This window comes from Drosophila eugracilis, unplaced genomic scaffold, assembly GCF_018153835.1.
Source record: "Drosophila eugracilis isolate 14026-0451.02 unplaced genomic scaffold, ASM1815383v1 contig_2154, whole genome shotgun sequence".
In the NCBI taxonomy this organism is placed as follows: Eukaryota; Metazoa; Arthropoda; class Insecta; order Diptera; family Drosophilidae; genus Drosophila; species Drosophila eugracilis.
In genome coordinates, this window is record NW_024573038.1 from 11,823,704 (window position 1) to 11,845,066 (window position 21,363).

Sequence of the window (21,363 nt, forward strand, 5' to 3'; positions counted from 1 at the left end):
AACTATAATTCATTATAATATCTTAAATTAATATATAAATAAACTAATTTTAAGATTTTTACGGTGAAATTTCTTTCCCATTTTCTATTTTTTATCCTTTATAACCTATAAAAAAGACAATCAAACTTTTCTTCATAAACAGAAGTCTCATTTTCATAAAAATAATAAAAACATAACTTAAATAAAATCCCCTAAAAAATATATATATTTAAAAATATTTAAATTTTTTCTTAAAAATTCATCATAGTGTGTCTCCACTCTATCCTGCAAAGACCACTTCCTCTGCTTGGAACTTTCGACAAGCTGAGTTAACTTCATAGTTTTGTGCCCCAAAGCAAATTGAGTGATTATCAGTTTGGCTTACCTGAAGCTTTTCTCGACGAGAAGAGTCGCTTTCTGTGATTAAAGGGGGGTTGGGGTTTACCCCCACCTAAAAATGCGTGTGGGTAAATCTTCTTGGCTACGCTTTAATTATGGAATCGCTTGTCTGAGCTGGAAGCTACCACAACGAACCGAAGCTCACTTTGCCGGCTGTTCAACTTTTATTTTTTGACAAACTCACTTTGCATATTAATTGAATTCGTTATAGTTATGGCTAGCAAACTTACCACTGGGAAATGGTGATGCCAACGGATGATAAATGATTTTAAGGCTAAGGTCAGGTCATCTCAAGAGAAGAAAATAAATTAAAAAGTCAGAAAAATGAACTTCTAAAAGAGGTAAACATTAAATTTTTATATAAAATTCCAAACGAATATTATTTGTTTCTGTTTTTTCTAAGTTTCTTCCTCAATAACTTAACACATTTTGAAGGAAAAACTCAAACATTCTAACCGCTTAAATATGAACAAATATTTTCTGCAAACTTTCTAGCCGATGAAAAGGATTTGAGTAAGTAATTGATAGCATTTTGATATACGTTTGTAACCCAAATAAATGAATAAAAAGCCAGCCTTAAAACACTCTTTCTATTGCCAAAAGAAATCCTTTTAAGCATTTCACTCCAATTTACTCCAAACGAGAGCAAAAATGGGAAATTCATTCACTAAACTCTCTATTTCCTGCTGCTTTGATATTCATATCATCTTCATGCATTGCCACCACCGACCACAGCATAAACAAAACCCAATTATTATTTTATCAACAGCAAGAAGTGAACCTCAAGAAGGCGGCAAAAACTCTGCTCAGGCAAACCTCAAATAGAAATACATTTCGAGTTTCGAGCATGAAATGCTTGGCAAATAGCTGAAGAAGGTCTTCAGCACAAATTAAAACCATAAAATATTTGCAATCACAACGAGTGAGAGAGAGGACAACAGCCAGCGAAAGGGCAAATAACTAAATGGAAAAATGGAAAACTAAAGCCAAATACTAAATTCCCAATGGAGTGGGCAAAAGCCATGAAGTGCAAGCCAGTTGCATTTAAGAAAATTAAAGTACCTGGCTAAGGGAAGTTTCTTTCTCTGGATCCTGGGTTGAGGCTTGGACTGAGTCCTTGGTACACCAACTCCTTTCCCTGTCGATCCTCTTGGCCACTTTCAATGCCGCTCCACAACAACTTAACAACTTCTGCCCCCAAGGAAAGTCGAGAGTCGAGGAGAAAGAACCACACGGATGGGTTCATATTTATGTTTTCGTAGCTCGCAGGCAGACTTCGAGTTTCAGGTTAGCGCTGAATGAGTTCGCCAGCTTCTTTATTTTACCGTGGATTTATGGTGCCTGTAAAGCAGGGTATGCTAAGAAGATGCTTTATGCTTAATGCTTTTATGAGAAATATTTAAAATTCTATTAATTTTATTATACATTTTCCTTCTAAAGTAACAATTTGTAAACCAATTTTATAGGAATTCTTGTTTAAGCCAAAAAACACAATACAAATATCAGTACAAAGTACTCCTTTTTCTTGACCATCTTACTTATTAGCCCACACTTTCAAAGTGCTTTTTTGCCACTTATGATTCACCACAAAAAGTGAAAAACTCACAGAATAGGGAACTAATAACTCCATAGCTGGTATCTGGTAGCTGGAAATCGCGGCAAAAAGCGAAGCTGGCTCTTTTTAGCCCGTTGCCTTTGCTTTTTGTCAATTCCACATGCAAGACGTTTTCATTGCCAACTGCAGACTGGAATTACTCCTGCGGGGCAAATATAGCCGAGAATGTAGCTAGGAACGTGCACAAGGATCCCGGATCCGTTGGGATGGACGGATTCCAAATGCATCCTGCATTGGGTTGCCTGATAAAAGGAGCGATACACGAGCAAACACTGCGACCAAACAAAAACAAACAAACCACAGCCGCAGCAGCAGAGATATTCAATGGAGCGGAGAACGGGAAAAGGATGTGCGGTGGTGAGATAGGAACGTGACTGAGAAGGGGGGACTAGGGAAAAGGATTCCCTTTCGAATGCGTAGTTGGGGATGGGAGACATAAGGCTGTAAGGTTAGGTATTCCGATAGCTTATCACCTACCAAAATTCACACTCTGCATCTTCTGCTAACTCTTAGAACTTCCACAAAGTCAAGCACCAAGTTTAAGTGTTTTTCATTCTTTATATTAAGTTTTTCCCAGTGTAAGACTGAGACTGCCTGGCCCTTACTTCACGCTTTCATCTCGAACTGCTGTTATCCGGCATGCGCCTCACATGAAAACTCGAGCAAGTCATCAGAATTCATAGTCTGTCTTTTTTTTTTGTATATCTTGCAGAAAAGCCCCTCCTGCAGTCGGCACGGCTACTGCACGGTTGCAATTGCAAGTTGCTGCTGCGTCAAATGCAAAATGTGATTTAATGCCCTTTGGTGCCGCATGCTAATGAGGCAAGGAAAAGTTACTTCGTTCTGCCTGCGTTGGCAACTTTTTCCTGGCACGTGCCTGGAACCAAGTCCGATTCTAGGTCCAAACTTGGCTCAGAAAATGCGGGTCACCCCAGCACTGGGCACTGTGACTGGAATATATGTATTTAAAATATGTAGTAACATGCTAAATAGTTTCCCCTTCGACTTGAGTTATGATCTCGCCTGCATTTGCTAATTGTGTAGCCTGAAAACTGAAAAGTGGAGTCAAGTAGGGTGTGGCTAGTGGGGGTTTAAGGGGGACGTGACCAAAAGAGCTCTTTTTTCGGGATTGAAGTTACATTTGGTGGAATGTGTGAAAATAATCGATGACTAGACTTTCCCATATCAATTTTATCTGTGAGATAAGCCATAGTGCAACCTAATCTAAAAATATATCTTGTTTATCACATTTTTCTGAATAAAAGTCTTAACCTACTACTCGATAGGAACAATGTTGCTTAGGTACATTTCCTTTTCACTAGGAAGCTCTTTCCTAAACACTTAATCCACGCAGTTTACTACTTCCGCAGAAGTTATCTTCCTCTTAGCCTCGTTTTCCCAATTGTAACGAACTTTTCCTTTAATTGCTCCAACAGACTGGTAAAACTGTGCAGGAAAAACTGCCGCTTATCGTTTGATTTTCATTGCGAGTGCTCAGAACTTGGCCGTTGAAGTTTTTGGTTTAGTTAGAATTGCACCGCAGCGAACAATGAGAGCGGTGCTTGAGATCTCAGCAAACTCAAACTGAAAGGATGTACTTAGAAAAAAAAAGTCAATGAAGTATTAAGTTATTTTTGAATATTAATTAATATTTTTGTGGCCATAAAGTATCATAAGAATAAAAGATTTTTGGCAAATTTGAAACTAATTTATCATCTTTTTCGGAGACTTTATTAACTTAAACAAAAACGGAAGACTAGTCTTGACTTTTAGGACTTAAAAGTTATAACCAAAAACATTTCTAATATCTGTACTTCCAAACTTTCTTTTTATCTCTGCAAATTTCCCCCCTTTCCCCTCTCTAGAGTGGACCACAATTAAGCGCAGGCCAAGAGCAGCTCATTACAGGCAAAAGGGAGAAGAGAAAAGAGCGCCACTTGAAGGATTCTTTCAAACTTAACCGCTCACGCCCATTCACTCCGATCTCTGTTGGGTTGAAGGTGGGTTGGTGGGTGGTAAGGTTATAGTGGGTTATAGGAGGAGGCGTGGCTGCTGTCTGTCTCCATTTGTTGACGCCCTGTCAAAGTTGCCTGCTCGGCTGACAAACATTGTCAACGCCCTTGGCCAACGTCATCATCAATGTCAGTGGCAACACCACCGCCCCTCCCCACCAGGCGGTAACCAAACCCCCCCCACGGGACATCACTCAAGTTGAGATGGAAGTTTTCCTTTTCTTTTTTTTTTTTTCGTTTGCTTATGTGTCTGACAGTCGGGAGAGCCGCGATTATTTTGCTCTCCCTCCGAGAAGAAGATGGCCATCAATTTCCATAAGTTGTCATAAAAACGGAATGTTGCCACATCGTGTACTATATCTATATGGGGTTTGATGGCCCATTAGGGCAACCAGGCGACAGTTTTAATGGGATTTGATTTAAATTTTATGCGCATTTGTCATTAAATATTAATATTACGCCAGCCAGCTGGTGGTGAATGTCGTAAATAAACGTAACAAGTTGGCAAAACAACAACGTAACAAGTTTAACATAATTGCTCTGCAAACTGTACAGTTTGAGAGCTTAATTATACATATATACAAAAAATATTATTGAAAACTGTTTTTAAATACATTACATGATAAGAATTATAAAAGTGACTTATTGTTAAAGCATTAAAAAAGATTACATTCTTTATTTCTCAAGAAGTATTGATTGGAAATTAGAAAGTCTGATTAGACTGATTAGAAGCTTTGATAGCTTTATAAAATCGTAGATATCGCCCAATCGTCATATTTGTTTTGCTTCTCTGCATTATCTGGTATGTCATAGTATTACTTATAAAAGATAGCAGCTATTTAACGGTTACCTGCAACTTATTAACATTTTCTTGTGTTTATCTAAAATGTAATCAATTCGAATTCGTTTGGTTACTTTGGTATTTTTTTTTTTAATTGATTTACAAATCATTTTTAGTTATTTTTCTTAATATTTTTAAGCTAGTTCAATTTCATTTGATATATAATACATATTTTTGTCCTCATCCTTATCTAACTTACTTCAGCTGTATAAATCGCTATGATAAGAGCCAAGTTAACTTCTTAACAAAGGGTAAGTTAAATTTTTCACTGCAGTTGACTTTCATAAGTTAAATAGGAAAGTTGGTAAAGTAAACATTTAATATGGCCGACAGTCAATAGTAAGTTAAAATTTTCTATGAAAATCACTTGTGTAAAACCTTTTTCAAGTTCAAAGCGAGGAAAACAGCTCCTGAAATCGGGACTTTTCTCAGATATATGCATTCGCATTGAAGGCACCAGCTTTCGTTGCCACAAAATCATCTTGGCCTGCGCCTCAGAATTCTTTGAAAAACTATTCCAAAATGATGGCCTAACAACGGGTGAAGTTACATTGGAGGAAACAACGCCGGAGATTTTTCAAATATTTCTGGATTTTATATACGATCCGGTGGACAACCAGGCCTTAGAAAGTCTAAGCCCAGAAGTCCTAATGTCCCTTATGAAGTGTGCAAATATGTGGCTAGCAGAGGATTTTGTCGATAAATGTGCTAGTATCCTAATAAGCCAAAGGGAACATATGCAACCGGAAACATTAATAAGCCTTTTTGCGGTGTCTTATGAAATGGATCATAAGCCATTAATGGTCCAGACCATTGAGGTATATAAATATTTTCATTCGTTTTAAACAAATTTCTATTAAGTAACATTTTTTTTACAGATCTTGAAAGATTCTTGGCGCAGTGCCATGGACGATCGGGCTACTGTGAAAATGAATATCGGCTGTTTTGTGGAATATTTTGAAAATACCTATAACGTATTTCGGCCGCGTAGGCGTTTTAAAATGATAGAAAACTGGGTAAAGGAAAACAATTATGTTAGAAATTCGCCATTGGATTGGAAGGCAATTACTGAAATTGTGAAAAGTATTCAATTTCAGGAATTATCGGTGGAGGAGTTCTACAATGGTCCAGGAAAATCGAATATTTTATCAGATTCGGAAAAGTTTGAAATTTTGTATAGAGTTGCACGGGCAGGATGCCATTGTATGAGTACTGTTAAGTCAGATCTAATGCTCGCTGATGCTGAAGATAAATAATATTTTGAATTTTATGCAATCATTGATGCTTAAACTAACATAAAATAAATAATTAATATATCTTACCATTATTCACTCAATACCATTACTCACCGGCTGTAAACTGATTAAATTCCCGTTTCTTATCCGAGTATAATAAAATTGATTAGATTACGCTGATAAGATTATATAAAGTTGTATTTAGCATTTAATTAATTAATTTTATATTATTATAGTAGTATATTATTACTCAAACCTGAATATCTTATATATTGAAAACATAAAACTGAGCTTCCAAAATAAAAGCATAAAACTCAAGGGCTATTGACTTTTTAAACCTAAAATATTAACTCGAATGAAATAAGTTACCTAAATAAGCCAAATAAAATATTCACAAGTTCCAAATATCTTTTTTTAGAAAAGCTAGGAGAAACATTTTTAAAAATTAAAAAAACTTGAAATTGAAATGGTTCTCCAACTGTAACAGTTTTAAATGCACTGAAGATTCGAATAATCTTCAAACCCTCACAAAAGGCAAACAGAATCTTTTTACCAATTAAAAATTTAAATAATTTCAAAACTGTAACAGTTTTAAATGTACTGAACATTATTCTACATTTTGACAGTGACTGCATGTTGAAAATTTTATACGTTTCCTGGCAATCCCCTTCGTTAATTTGAACTTTTAAAAACAAACATATGAAATCCGATGTATTAAGTTCGCTAAATTAGCCAAAGTTTCAAATATCTTTCAAACTTGAACAGTTTTAAATGCACTGAAGATTCAAATATTTTTCAAGCCCTCACAAAAGGCAAACAGAATCTTTTTAACAATTAAAAACACTTGAAATTACAATAGTTCCCAAACTTTGGTAGTTTTAGATGCGCTGGACATTGTTCTGCATTTTGTGAGGGACTGCCTGCTGAAAATTTATCACGTTTCCTGGCAATCCCCTTCATTTATTATGAAATATTTATTTCCACTCCCGGAGTATCGGAAATAAAGCCAATTTTAATTAGGATCCTCAATGACCACCCCGAAAACACCCTTTACAGTGATTTATCCACTCATTATTGGCTCTCAAAAATTATGCATTTAATATGTTCGTATTGCAAATTATAATATGCAAATTGCTGTTGCCTACTAACGTCTGTGGCTTGGCTCCCTATTCCCTCCCCCAAAACGAACCCCCTCACCGCCTTCGGTCATTCATATGGCAGGCACGTAATCGAAATGAGCACTGAAAAGGTTTCTCAATACATTGCCAGCTTAATTACGTTAATGTGAGCGAGGGGGGGGCCAATAGCTTTAATGCCAATTTTAACTAATTACCCAATATAATTGCACATCTACGCGTCGGTCAAATTCATAATAAATGTCGGTTAATTCGTGTTAATAATGATAGGAAAAACAAATCGATAAGGACATAGGAATAGGAGATAAGGAAAATTTATCACCAACAATTTTGGGGGAGAGGGAAAAGTGCATTGAGCTGTTCCGGCTACATTTTCCGCAAGTTTATCTGTCACAGCTTAAAATTAAATATGTCACCGAACGAGAAACCACACAAACTCAAGAGGTCTCACTCCCTTACCATTTGTATTCTTCTGCCGCCTCCAACTTGGCAATTTTCAAGTGACAATTTCCAGCACACGCCAACAAACCAAAGCTTCTTTACTACACTGGAAGCAAAAAATACTATAATTTTGTTTCTAAAACCTAACTTAAGCTTAACATTCTTTAAATTCCCTTGATTCTAAATACAATTTTCATCATAATTTAATCAATTTTTTCCAGTGTACTCCAGACTAAAATGCTATGCAATTTCGTTCTTTGATACGCGAGACAGCCACACAAAGAATTGTGGACTTATGGGGCGGTGTTGAGAAGGGTGTCTTAAGCCTTGAATGGGGGGTTTAAGGAGGCAAGTGGGAATGAAAATGGGTAAACGAAAGGAATGTCAGCAGGCGCACATATTTTTCACATCGATATGTTCCAAATATCTTTAGAATAGTCTCCACGGCACTCAAATGAATGTCGTTGTAAGTAGTCGCCTTGTCAGCGATGAGCAAAAGGAACCGCAAATGTAAAGGAGTTTTTTTTGGCCTAAATGTATTATTTTTTTATTGTTTTTATTCAACTTTTAATTTACCTGAATTTTATTTATTTCATTAAAGTTGAATTTTTAAAAAATATTGCCTACTTTCCTGCGCCAGTGCCTTCAAAACTGATTAGTTTCCAGTAACCGAACGATATCCATTGCATTTTATTTTGAGTAACTCAATTTCTGAGCCAGTCCATCACTCGTCCGGACACTTTCATCTTTCGAATGTCACTGATAATGATGATGACTGACACTGTCGATGATGATGATGATTGTGCGATGACGATGATGAATCGCTGCCGTGACAAGCCCTCTAACCCCAAAATCCCCACTCCCCGGAGCAATTTCAATTTCGCCTGACATATAAATAACTTTGAATTTAGAAAAGAAATATTCACAGCAGTTGTTCGAATCGATGGAAAGTGGGTAAACATGTCTGTTGTGTACGAGTAATGTGCATTACATTTGGCTGCTGTGGAAAAGGAATTTCCTCGGCAAAAACGATGTGGAAGCTGATGGCAAAGTGGGTGGATAAGTTAGTTGAGTTTATTTTGATTGATTTCTGTTTGCCATTTGGGATTCAATGGCCCTGTTTGATATTTGTCTGTTCAGTGAGCTCTCATAGATGGGTCATTATAGGGTTAAGGGCAAACTTGATTGCCCAATAGCCTTGGGGTTGATAGTTTTTTGTATAAGAATTGATACGGAAATAGGTCAAAAGCCAGGAGGAGGAGATTGTAAGTGCCAAGCCAAAAAATATTCAACTTAAAGAAAAATTCATAAATAAATGGCATTGCCTTTGGTTACTTAAATAAAATATTTTAGGTAAAACAAAGTTAATTAATATGCGACAGACAGATGAGTCGTCATCATAAAAGTAATTTGCCATTCGATTATTGATTTGTTAACTCACACCTTTAGTCATTGTTTCAGTCAGAGTTAAACTCTTACCCCGAACTCAATCTGAAAATGGAAAACGTTTATCAAAATTGCAATAAGAAAATCCCTGCCGCTCGAAGCTCCCCCGCATCAACCATCCATCTCTATCGCCTGTCATTAAATTATGCATTTGCGCAATCACTTCCTAAAATATGCAAAGGATGTTGCAGGCGGGGTGTGCTGCAGGACATTCAGCACGTTCCGAGCCTCATTGCGATGTGGCAAGTTTCCCAGCTCTTCCACCGGGCGAAAGTTTGCCAAGGAGCTGCGTTGCGCTTGATTTGCGTTCATAGTTTTCGCCCAACCCCACCCATCTATAGCCTTACAGTCCTTATAGTAGCAAACCCACCACACCCCCAAGAGACACCTGCTATAGTGTCCTCGTTGTCATCGCTCACATGCCGGAAGTTGATAAAGTGCCTGGCAAGGCAAAGGAATTCCGCGGCATGTCGGCCCCCTCTTCTGCAGGCCCTTCGCTTTCCACCTGCCTGCGTGTCTTCATTAAAATATTACTCACATGCAGGCAAAGACGGAAATGCATTAAAGCCCCGGCTGCTTCCTTGCGATTATCCTTTATGCATATGCAACAGTAAAATCCGGCAAGCGACTCACTATCAGAATGAACAATCAAAATCCAAAACCCTAAGGCGGCCATTTTTGTTGTGCTTTCCGTCAAACGGTTTTTTTCCAAGAGGGAAATTATGATTGGAAAAGGTTTTTGGTTTAAAAAATATCTCTGATTGAGATAGAAGGGAAATTGTATGTTCTCATTGTTAAATTTAAAATAAGTATAAGTCTATAAGATAGAGTTTTACATTCATTATTTTAATAAGCTTAAAGGGCAAAGTTTCACGACTTCATAACTTAACTGACCGGAAAACTTCCTAAAAAACCCAACTTAGGCAACTCAAAAGAGTTTGCAAATATTAAAAATATTTTATACTTTTTTCAAAATATATTATTCTCACACAAGCCTATCGATAAAGTGACATCTTTCATGCAGGTCAGCTGCATGCTCTATCTGCAAACAGAGATTCGTTGTCCATAAATCACGCATACGCAACGTTGAACAGTAGCAGCGTTGACAGTTCATTAAATTCCGATGAATAGCAAATCGCGCACTCGATGCGTGCTAAATCTATATTTTTATGTGCTTTTCATTCGGATTTTGCTAAATTAATGAGCGCGTGAGATCTGCGAGCGTAGCGATAAGCGTTAATTATGCCACATAAATCAGGGATTCCGAATGGAGTTCCAGCCCAGTTTTCAGCCATGCAATCAGAATGAACGGAGCAAACAAGGCGAAAGGAATTTTCAAACCCAACAAATGGAACTTAGCTGAAGTGTGAAAGTGCTTAATCGGATGGAAAATGAAATAGTAATGGCGTATATGGTATATGGAAATCACTTGCTAATACCCACAAGGACTAAATTGTGCTTATTATTTTCTTTATGAGCAAACAGAGCTGTTAACAATTGCAAAATGTTTTCTAATAACGAACTACACGGCGTATACGCAACCTAATTGATTTCTCAATGCAAATTTCCAGCGTTAAGCTTCTTTGGCCACAAGCTGAGGCTGGTAGGGAGAAGGGAAATTGTATGCTCTGATTGCAGACAAATATGTTCAATATAATTGTGGAATAATTTCAATTAAAGTAATGAAACATGCATGCAGAAGGGTCCTCCAACAGAGATTCCAAATTCCACTGTCTCTCTCTCTCTCTCTGTGTGTGTGTGTGAGTGCCTCTTTGTCACTCTGCACCCCGCAAAACTCAATTATGTATGCAATTTGCATTTGTCTGGGGCAAGAAGATACATCGAAAGAAATTTCTAGAAGGTTTATGTATTTTAAGCAAAAAGTAATCAGTCTTATAAGAATATAAATGATCTTTCTTCTTTAACTTCCTTTGATATTTCAAATTTTCTTCATGTTTTCAAATAACATTTTGGTCTCAATGTAATATTCCTTTCGTTGTTTTCAGAATGAAAGTGAGAAGAGTTATAAGAAAGTCATGGCCTCGGGCCAAAAGAGGAGTCTATAAATTTGATGCCCAACACAAGCACACACACACACACACACACACATTGCACATCCACACAGACAATGGGAATTGTTATTATTGTTCCTACTGCTGCAGCTGCATATTTGAATGCATTTGTTGCTGCCACAGCATTTGTTGTCATTTGTCTGCAAGCGTGTTGTTGCGTAAGCGAGCCACTTTTGTTTATTACATATTCTACATAAATATATGGAACACAATCGAATAGACATTTAAGCAAACAGTGAGTTTCATGGAGGGAAAGAGGATTCTTAAAACAATCTTAATCAGCAGAAAACTGATAACCGGCAACTTGTTTACATCTATAAAATCTATAAATTTAACAACTTCCAACAAATTCTTTAAGGAAATATAATTTCACTTTAATCTTTATAATTTCGTTATCCACTGTAACGATAAACATGAACAGAATGTAGATAAATGTACTTTGTGGCTAGCTGTTGTTAACCAGTGCGTATGAGTGATATTTAATTATTATGACCCTAGAAAGCAACGCACTAACATGGCATGCCATTCATAAAGGACCCACTCAGAACTTCACATGCCAGGCTTAATAACCTCAGCACTTGGATATTCAATTAAAGCAATCGAGTTTATCCCGATGGAAAATTGGCAAGTGTCAAAAACTTTGATAGACCTAAGCCACACAGAATGTTGAGCAATCACAAGACTGAAGTTTCGTTCACTTTAAACTGTTATTACTTGCCCAGAAAAAGTGGGTGGCAAAAATAAAAAAAAAAAGGCAAGAGATAAGTCGCTTTAAGCCTGCTTCAGAAGAGCAATTTGAAAAGTTCTTGAATGGCAGCTAATTGCCAGGCAAGCTGAGTGGGCGGTTATTGGCAACGGGGCTGGTGATGCGCTTATCATGTCAATAATTCAAGGAGGACACTTGCCACAAGCTCTAATTACCAATTGCCCCGGCCTGGCAATCAATAAATTGCATTCATCTTCTCATCGAATGTTCCCAATGAGCCCGCTTCAACATTCTCGATTTCAGTATTGTTCATGGACTGAGCTTTTGTTCATGTTTATGAGTGTATGAAGGCATTTCAAGCCCCTGTGCTCCACTAATTGGCAAGCGAAATTGGTTGGTTTACATATCCCCCGACCAGTTATTCCATCAAACTGCTTGGCAGGCATTTCAAGCCGATTTGCATTTGCTGCCTGAGATGGAGATGGCGTTGATGTTGGGGGTCAGCCTGTGGAGGTCTCTGTGTTCTCTCCTGATATTTAGCACCTTGTTTACAAGGCTTCATAAGAGGCGGGTTGCAGGTCTAACCGCTTTCAATCTGGTCAAAGGCCAAACAGCTTGGGGTCTAAGCTTAAGCAGCTTGTAAGAGGGCGTTTGCAAGGGTTAAATGTTCAGTCGAAGGATGTTTCAATATCGGGGAAGGAAAGTTCATAGACAGTTTTGAATTGGTATTTAATCTAGAAGAGATCAGCTCAATGTTCTTAATTTTTAACAATAAAACGATTAACGAAAGTCAGCTTCAGACTAACACATAAATCAATATAAGCCAAGGAACAGCCAGTTGAAAGATTCGCAGTTATTACTGGACTTATGTGGCATTCACCATCTATCAAAACCATAAAGACACCTTGGCCATTTAATGCGATCCGAGCGATTTCCCAGCGTTTGAGCTAGCGGAATTTATCAATTTAAACGGGTTCCTTCATCCGACCGCATTACAAAGCCATTCTGAAGGCTTTGGCGCGGCGCTTAATCAACGTGGTCCCGGCAAAAAGGACATCCCAGCTAGCTGTCTCTCCGGCGGACTGCAATCCGTAACCCAATCCCAGAGGCGCAGTTTAGCCAGCGAGCTTCCGTTTTGAGCGCCGTAATAAATTTCTAGCCAACGACTTGGCTTCCAAAGGGAAGGGTGACGCAAAGGCTACTGCAGTGGCAATAAAGGGAAGGTGCAGCCCCTTATCCCGCCCACTTTCTACGGCTCTGCGGTGCCTTCCTCCGGCTGTTCAGCCGGATTCTTCTTCCTGACTGCCGACGCTTTGTTCCGCTTGATTTACGCTAACAAGACATGAACGAATGGACACGTAGACAGATGTACAGTGGCGGTGGACACAGGGGGGTATATATTGGGAGAAAAGACAGAGGACTAGGAGCGGGAGCTGTGGAAGAGATGAAGGAGACACCCGGAGACATTTTAAATGTGGCGCAAAAGAACGATTACAGGTTGCCATCGTCCGATGGATGCACTCCAACCCACACACAGAACCGCAAAAACCGCAAGAGTGAGGGGAGCCACACAGGAGAGACACTGAGAGAAACTTCTATTAAAATATATTTTTAAGTTTTGTATAAGGAAAAGGAACTTATTGATAGGTCAATAAATTTAATAATATAAGATTTGTTTACCAAACATCCTAACTTTTCATTTAGTTTAAGAAGAAAATCTAATTTTCTCCGTGTAAAAGTCTCCTGGCAAAAGTGCAGCCAATAGGGGTTAACAGAGTCGTGGGGAGGTGGGAGGTGTAAGCGTTGCCAATTCAGGCGAAAAGTTGGCGCACTTTTCTATTTCCGACCAAAAAAGAGGAAAAGACGTGCCGTCCACGAAGATGGAAAAGATAGATAAACCGGGCGAAGAAGACGATGGCGAAAGGGGGGAGGGTGCCATGGGCAATATCAGCAAAGAAAGAATTTTCAGGAAATTACAGGAAAATGAAATAAATGAAGATGGATACGCAATTTGAATAGCATTGAAATTGGTCCTCTGTGGCTGACATCCATATCCATTGGTTCGAAAGAGACAGCCATAAAGGAGCGTTGAGAGAAAAAGACAGGTTGAGGTTTGTAGGGTTCCAATGAGTAGCATATTTAATGACAAAGACAGAAACTTTTATCAAGTTTTCTACTCTAATTGAGTCACAGGAATAAAAGTGCTCCCAAAAGAAAGAGAGAGAGAATAGGAAGAGCTAATAGAGCAAAGACAGTTTTTCCTTTTGCACATTTTTAAAACACTTTTAAAGACCCCTTTACACTAAAGCAGCTTAAAAGTATCATAGCGTTCCACTTAATTTTCCGTCGTGGATTGATTAACCCTCTGGAGACCCTTCTGATTGATCCCTTTTGCCAATTTGATCCACTTTGTTGCTGAAAATTGTACATCTGCCGATGAAATTTTTGCGCTCGATGCATTGAAATTCGCTGGAAATTGCAATGAATTTTGTGCAATTTTAATAAACTACTTTGGGGTTTCCTCCAAAGCCCCCCAACCAAGCGGTGGGAAAATACCCACAACTCCCCCCTTCCGGCTAGCAATATGACTAATTGTGTAAACAGGAGCTACCAATATTTTGCAAATAATTAGCCAACATTTTTGCCCCACGTTGTAGGGTTGAAACTATGCATGCAACTCCTGTTTTTGCCCCACGCAACCACAATATCCTGGCAACGTCAATAAAGGCAACCCTTCCCCGTGCCCCTCTTGTCTGATAGATAAATAGATGGAGCTGTTCTATCTCTCGTCTGTGTGTTATATAATTTTAATATTTTTTAATTGCATTTATTTCCGCAGCAGCAGCTGAGGGAGGGATAAATTCTGATTTTTCGGACTGCAGCGTTAATTTAATTAAGTGCTTATTAGCCGGGCAAAGTCCACAGAAAGCCACGTCGAAAACCACTTTTTGTTTGCTCGATGGCGGGAGTGAGTGAGAGATATTTGAAGGGGAATCAGGGAATTAGATTGTTTACAGACCAGCTGGTATATACATTATCTAGCTCTATGCATAATTGGCAATCCGACATATGCATTCCACTCCACTCACTCGAGTGAACTCTCCTGTGCTAATTCGATTAGCTAACTTTTTGCCTTATTGCTTTTTAATTTTATAATTTGACAAATATTTTACATAAAATTATAGTTCTAAGCAAAGGCCTGATCAGGAATTTATTCGTTATTTTAAATTTATGAAAACAATCTTCCAGTTTACGTAACAAACCATAGATCTTGAAAGTACCTGAGAGCAGATATCCGTTTCCTAGATTTTCCGCTACTCTAGCCAGTAGAAAACTTTCACAGAACGTGAATCACCGTATTCGCCTGGAAAAAAAAACAAGAACATGGCATCACTGTTGGCCACATTCATTAACACTTCAGTGGGGTGAAAAGGAGGGTTACTTGCAAATACTTTAAATGCGTTAAATCTCCTCGCTCTGTAAATGAATCTGCAGCAATTTACACAACAATTTTGTTTCTCCTTTGGCAATTATTTAACAACAACTACAAAAAAGAGGAGCAAGTGACCGAACACTTGTTTATTTATCATTTAACTGCCCCTCTGTTTGGCAACCTTTACAGAAAGTTTTCGGTTCTTCAACCCCTCGCTTCCTCCCCTTTGCAACTTTCCAACGTTTTCAGTTTTGGATAAATGTTGCTAATCGCTTTGCAAGTGCACGCAGACAAAAAGTCAACTGCTGCGAAACTCATTTGCATTTATTTGCTGTCCATCTCTGGGTTTTCCTCCTACCTTTTAGCCTGCTTTTCCCCTGGAATACCCCCGACCTTCCCACCCCCTTCTTGATCTCTCCTGCAACTAATTGCCCCTTGCCTGTTCCTAATTGTTTTTGTTTTTAGTTTGCCGAGCTTAGCAACACTTTGTGCCATTACTTTGCCCAGCACTCGTTTTTATAATTATTTTTGCTCAACTTTTTGTGAAGAGGAATATTTTTTGGACTGAAGGCCTGCAACTAATTTCCGCTTTTTGCCACTCGTTATTCACACACTCGGTGGCGAGTGGAAATGGAATAAACAAATGAAATAACAATAATAAACAACAGCAGCAACAGCAGCCTCGATGACAGCAACAGAACATATTTTTTTGTCGGGCCAGGCAAACAAATCCAAAAAATAAAACCAAAGTCGCTCCGAATGACAAAAGAAATGCGTACAAATTACCCCAAAACGCAATGGACAGAAACAGCAGCATGAACCAATACAGTGAAAGCTCTGTAAGTATTACCTTGATTAACATTTAGGGACAAGCTCTTACTATATTCCCAAGAAATAAATTCTCTAATTTATGATCGCTGAAGATAAGTTCCTTTGTATTTATATTTCATTTTCGAAAATATCACACTACAGACTGATCGTGGTTTACCTTAGCCAAATTGCACTGTACTAACTGGTGGAAAAAGTTGCTGCTGCTGCTGACAATGACAAAAACAACAAGTGCGGAACTGAAAGCGAAACAAGAGCAACAAGAAGAGGAAGACAAAAAATATGGACACTGACACTTTACGAAGATTTATGCGTTTTAGTTGAGTTCTTTACCATCCAGCCAACCCCTCTACCCATTCATTCCACCCGTTCCGCTTCCCAGTTCCGAGTTGCGAATTCTTTTCCGAAACAAATGTGAGCAACATTTTTACATCTGCTCCAGTGGCCCGCCCCCCTCTTCGTTTTTTTTTGTTTTTGGCCAGTGGATTGCCGGGTTAAAGTTGAGAGGCTTAAACAAATTGCCATTTAAATTTGCATTAGCCCATAGACGGTGGCACAGTGAGTGCCAAGAGTCTGACAACCGTGAAGAAAACGCAGTTTGCTAACAATATATTTTCGGATTTAATATTTTAGTTTGTCACTGAAAGACAGAATGTGGGAAGACAAAATAATATTGGTGAGGAATAAGAAAATACTGAAGGAATACTAAGATACTAAAGATCTAGTATAAATTATAAATGGTAAGAAAAATACAATGAAGGCATCTTTAAAATTAAAAAAATTTTTTTTTAATAATAAATGAAATAAAGTCCATAAACAAATATTTTTTGATTAATTTTTTTGGTTTAATTTTTTTGTTTTTATTTTATTGACTCTTTGTCACACTTTTTTGTCCCACTGTAGGTAGCTTTTAGCCTTTCAATTCTGCACCAAAAATTCATAAACAAATTGTAAAACAAATGTGTAGCAAATTGCACAAAAATATTTACAAACTTGCGGAGGCCACAAAAAAGAATAGGCAAGCCAGAACAGAACCAACAAATTGTGCTCTCATATGCAAAATTATATTTTGAATATTTTATATTGAATTTATGGACGACACAGTGTCTGCAAAAAGTACACAACTATTTATTACTCAATGAATTTATCAGCAGTTTTTTGGTAAAATGATTTTTGCAAAGCAAAACAATAGTATATTGTTTATTTATTACAGAAAAACGAGAAAATTTAAATGTTCACCTGTCACCCCGCCACCAAAAATTGGCCACGTGTCAGAGACTTGGGAGGCCAAACCAACCCTCCTACTTTTCTCGCCTTTTGGAGTTGGAAACTCCATATTTGACGCCAGTTGAGCATGAAAATGCCATTTAACAATGGCCCAAATAAATAAAAAGCAAGCTGAAAACGTGGAAAAGCAGCGAACAAAAAACAAACCAACGATAAAATGTGTTGGAAAATGCTCAAAAAAAAAACAATGCAGCGCCACCGTTACAACAATAAGCGATGGGAACCCCCGATATCGCCCGGCAAGACAGAAAATGCGAGAAAAAAACGCACCAGAAAACAATAACAATAAAAATGTCAAAAAAGCAGCGAAGCTTAAATCAAATTAATGTGAGCGGTCCAATAGGCCTGCGTTAAGGTTGTTTTTTTTTCGATTATTTATATTTGCATTTACGAGTTCTGATATTCAAGTTCCCGATGCGAATTTCTCTAGTTTACGGTCTTTAATTTGTATTTTAATTCCCTCTGAAGTAAAGAAAATCTGAACATGTTTTTAAGCAAGTTTTCCTATTTCTACCCCAGGTTAATAAAGGTTAATAAAAACCCAACTTTTGAATTCTAAATTTTTGAAACCTCTCCTATTAGACAATTTGAGAACGCTCCCTGGGCTTAATCTCTAGCATCTTGCACTTTGCCCTTTATTTATTAATACGTTTCACGCAAATAAATTACACATGAACATGATTTTAAAATGAACCGAAATTGCCATAATGCTGGCACATAAATCGTTTTGTGAAACGATGTTACTGTCAAAATTGATCGGACGCCACTTGAAAGCCTGCGAACATTTTCGAATGGCGTCGTCGTTTGTTAACAACAATCCCCGATTTAAATTAATGGCTAGAGCCAGAATATTTATAATACAATAATTCGTTTCGAGTGGTGGACTTAATGAGCTTCGAGCATTTGGTTAATTGATTTCCCTGACCATTCTGGTCCTGCAATTTATGAGGATACTGCACATCCATTTTTATTCTCAACACTCAAAAACGGAAGATAAAATACAATAAATTATCATAAGAAATAAATTATGTTGATGATTTGATAACCCAACTTGATTTTGAGTAAAATCTTAAAAGTTAAAAAAAACTTTACTTTTACTATTATTAATATAAATTTTTTAATATTAATTTTTAAAAAATCCATCAGTTACAATGAAAAAGTAGTTAAAAAAATTTCAAAATTTTACCAAAATAAATTTGGTAATCTTATTTTATTTTAAAAATTGAAATCTCACAAAAACCATTTTTAGTGCATGTCGGACTGCTGCCGATTTTCAATTCGAGGCATAAACTAACTGGGAAATATAATAAATCTCATGACCCGCAACGATCCTGGGCGAAACAAATGGCTTTAATTATGCCAGAGCATTTGTTGCAGGACATCAGAGGACATCTCGATGTCCCATCCCACTTTAGCAACCAGGTGCATTGACCAGGCGACAATGATAATAAATTCCTTGTGCCGTTGCCACCTCTTTTTAACTCCACTTCTCCACCCCCTTGGGACATCAAATTGGTCAGCCACACTGTAAAAAATATTGTTGTTTTTGATTCTTAAAAAACAAACAAAACAAACAAACAAACATCTAACATTGCTTTGAAAACTTCGCTGAGCTATTACCAAAAATTGCAAAATTAAAGTTAAAACATAATTTGAAGATGATTTTTCTCTCTGCAGCCTTAATAAAATGCAAGTGCACAAATATTTTTATCCGGACAGGACAACAACTCCTTTACTCCGATGTCCTGTAAACTATTTACCAGAGAGGAATTTTCATTTTGCCAAAAGGAATTTGCAAAAACAAAGGCGGGTGGCAAGAAACAACAAATATGTGTGGCCGTCTGCGGGTGTGAGCGCTTGACAAAGTGTGACCAAGTGCCATAAATAACTTGGTTAAACAGCTGCAGCAAAAGTCTTCGGCAAAAGTATGTGTCATTAAGTGCAAAACTTACAAGCTGCAAACACGCAGCACACTAGAACTGAGAAGTTAAAAATGTTAACTCCTGTGAGTTACCTCAATGGGTAAATTTCTCCTAGAACTTATAACAAATTTATCTAATAAGCTATCGAACTATGGACAAGCTTTAAGAGGTGTATACAATGTATTACTGAAAAATTGAATTTATCTTACTATCCGCAGTTCAATATGCAATCTAAATCCACAGCCTTGTGGCCCATAATCCAGTACCTACAAATCCCTGGCTTCCTCCCACTTCACATTTCTCATAAAACTTTTAACAATGCCAGACAGGGACATATAAAAATTACGTCACAATAAATATAAATAAAGAGGCAAAACAAATTGGGGGTTTTAAAATCCACACGCCCAAACATACCCTCCTGTCGACCCTTTCATGACCATAAACAGGATGCCAGAAAGAGCTGCCAACTCGCGTTTTTTATGGCCAAAAATGCAAATCCCCGCAAATGACTCAGCCAGGGAAAAGGGCCACTCATGCAGGCCCTAAACTTACCCGGCAGTCGTGTAAATTTTGCACACCTTTCACACCGCGTCTAATAAAATATTTATTACCAGGAGGGGTAAAGGAAAAAAAAAAATACTGAATAACCGAAAACCAAAAATGCCAACCGAAAAAGAAACGATGAAATAAAAATAACAAGGCCAAAAAAGTTGAGGATGGGATGGAAAAAACGGGGGGTATACGACAACATCACGTACTGCGGCAATCGTTTGCTAATGCGGCAAAATGTCAAAGTTGCAACTGCAGCAGCCAACTCTCCCATCTACCCACAACTCCATGAAATCGCTGGCTAATTAAATTTATTTTTTTTCCAAAAAATAAGACTGAAATGCAGCCGCTGGAAGATGAATCGTTGTCGGCAGGTCACGAGCACAAAATTGGCAAGCTAATAAAAATTCAAGAAAATAAGTTACATTATCTACAAAATAAGTTTATTTTTGTGCTTTGGGGAAATTAGTTATGTTTTACTGTGAGAATCTGTCAGTTTTCGTGTGATTTTTATTTATTTTATTCAATCAAGAAAAAATATAAATAAAGAGTATAAAATGATTCCCTTGACTATTATTCAAATTAATTGTTCGCTTTGACAGCTGTCTATTTGGTTTGGAAAGGTTAAGACGGCAGTGTCATGTTGCAACCATGATTACGGTGGAACAGTTAATTTGACTATTAAGTTGCTGTATGTTACTAGTTTAACTAGGCAAAAGTGCTTAAATATGTGACAAGAAAATGCACAAAATGACTTATTTTAATTTATTGAATTACTATTCACAGATTTTTACTAAAATCTGGCCAACTCTTGAAAAGAAATTTCCACTACTTGTTTGTCGCTCTTTTATATTACCTGCGGCGAAGTGTTTTTTCTTTTTCCTAACTGAATTTTCTTTATCTTATTCGCTCGTTGTAAACAGTACAGCAGGCGCCATCTATTGGATTTTGGCTGAAGCGTCCATCTTGTTTCTTGCCTTCTCGCTCCCGCATAAAAGTTTTCAAATGCCGCTTCTCTATATGGACGAGGTATGATGATTTTTCAATGCTTCATTGATCATCCTACCAGGTGGTTCTACATTGATTTTGATTTTGTTTTTATAAAGTACTGTTCTTAGATGGCATCTTAGTTTTGAAAAAACATTTCGACACATTAAAAAGCATTAAATATATATTGATAATTGCCTTTTAAGTCATAAAATAAACTTAGTAATAAAAATACTATTTTGCCCTGTTAAATTATTTTTGCAAGGGTATTTGCTATTCGATTAGTTGGCTTTATCTTTGTTGTCTGAGATGTTTGTTGTGTTGTCCTTGCGTGTTCGCTAAACATTCTTAAAGTGTTTGCAGTTGTTGCGAGTTGCAAGTTGGTGATGTTGCTAGCTGCCAATGTTGCTAGTTGCCAGTTTTGGTTGCTATTCCTGTTGCACTTTGGGCTTATCTCATTGAAGAGGCCACAACG

The 21,363-nt window shown here is 37.5% G+C and overlaps 1 protein-coding gene across 1 annotated transcript; it reads left to right on the top strand.

Annotated features, from left to right (window-relative positions):
• Positions 1-4,421: 4,421 nt before the first annotated feature.
• Positions 4,422-6,102, top strand: LOC108105919 (ectoderm-neural cortex protein 1-like). Its single transcript, XM_017212699.2, has 2 exons — positions 4,422-5,664; positions 5,725-6,102. Exons 1-2 carry the CDS (start codon positions 5,203-5,205, stop codon positions 6,100-6,102), a joined length of 840 nt encoding a protein of 279 aa, XP_017068188.1. The 5' UTR covers positions 4,422-5,202.
• Positions 6,103-21,363: the final 15,261 nt, after the last annotated feature.

Excerpts from the sequence above, each read along its gene's own strand:
- LOC108105919 (XM_017212699.2), top strand. The coding sequence starts at position 5,203 with ATGAAAATCACTTGTGTAAAACCTTTTTCAAGTTCAAAGCGAGGAAAA. Across the intron at positions 5,665-5,724 it reads TAATGGTCCAGACCATTGAG|ATCTTGAAAGATTCTTGGCG; the intron begins GTATATAAATAT and ends TTTTTTTTACAG.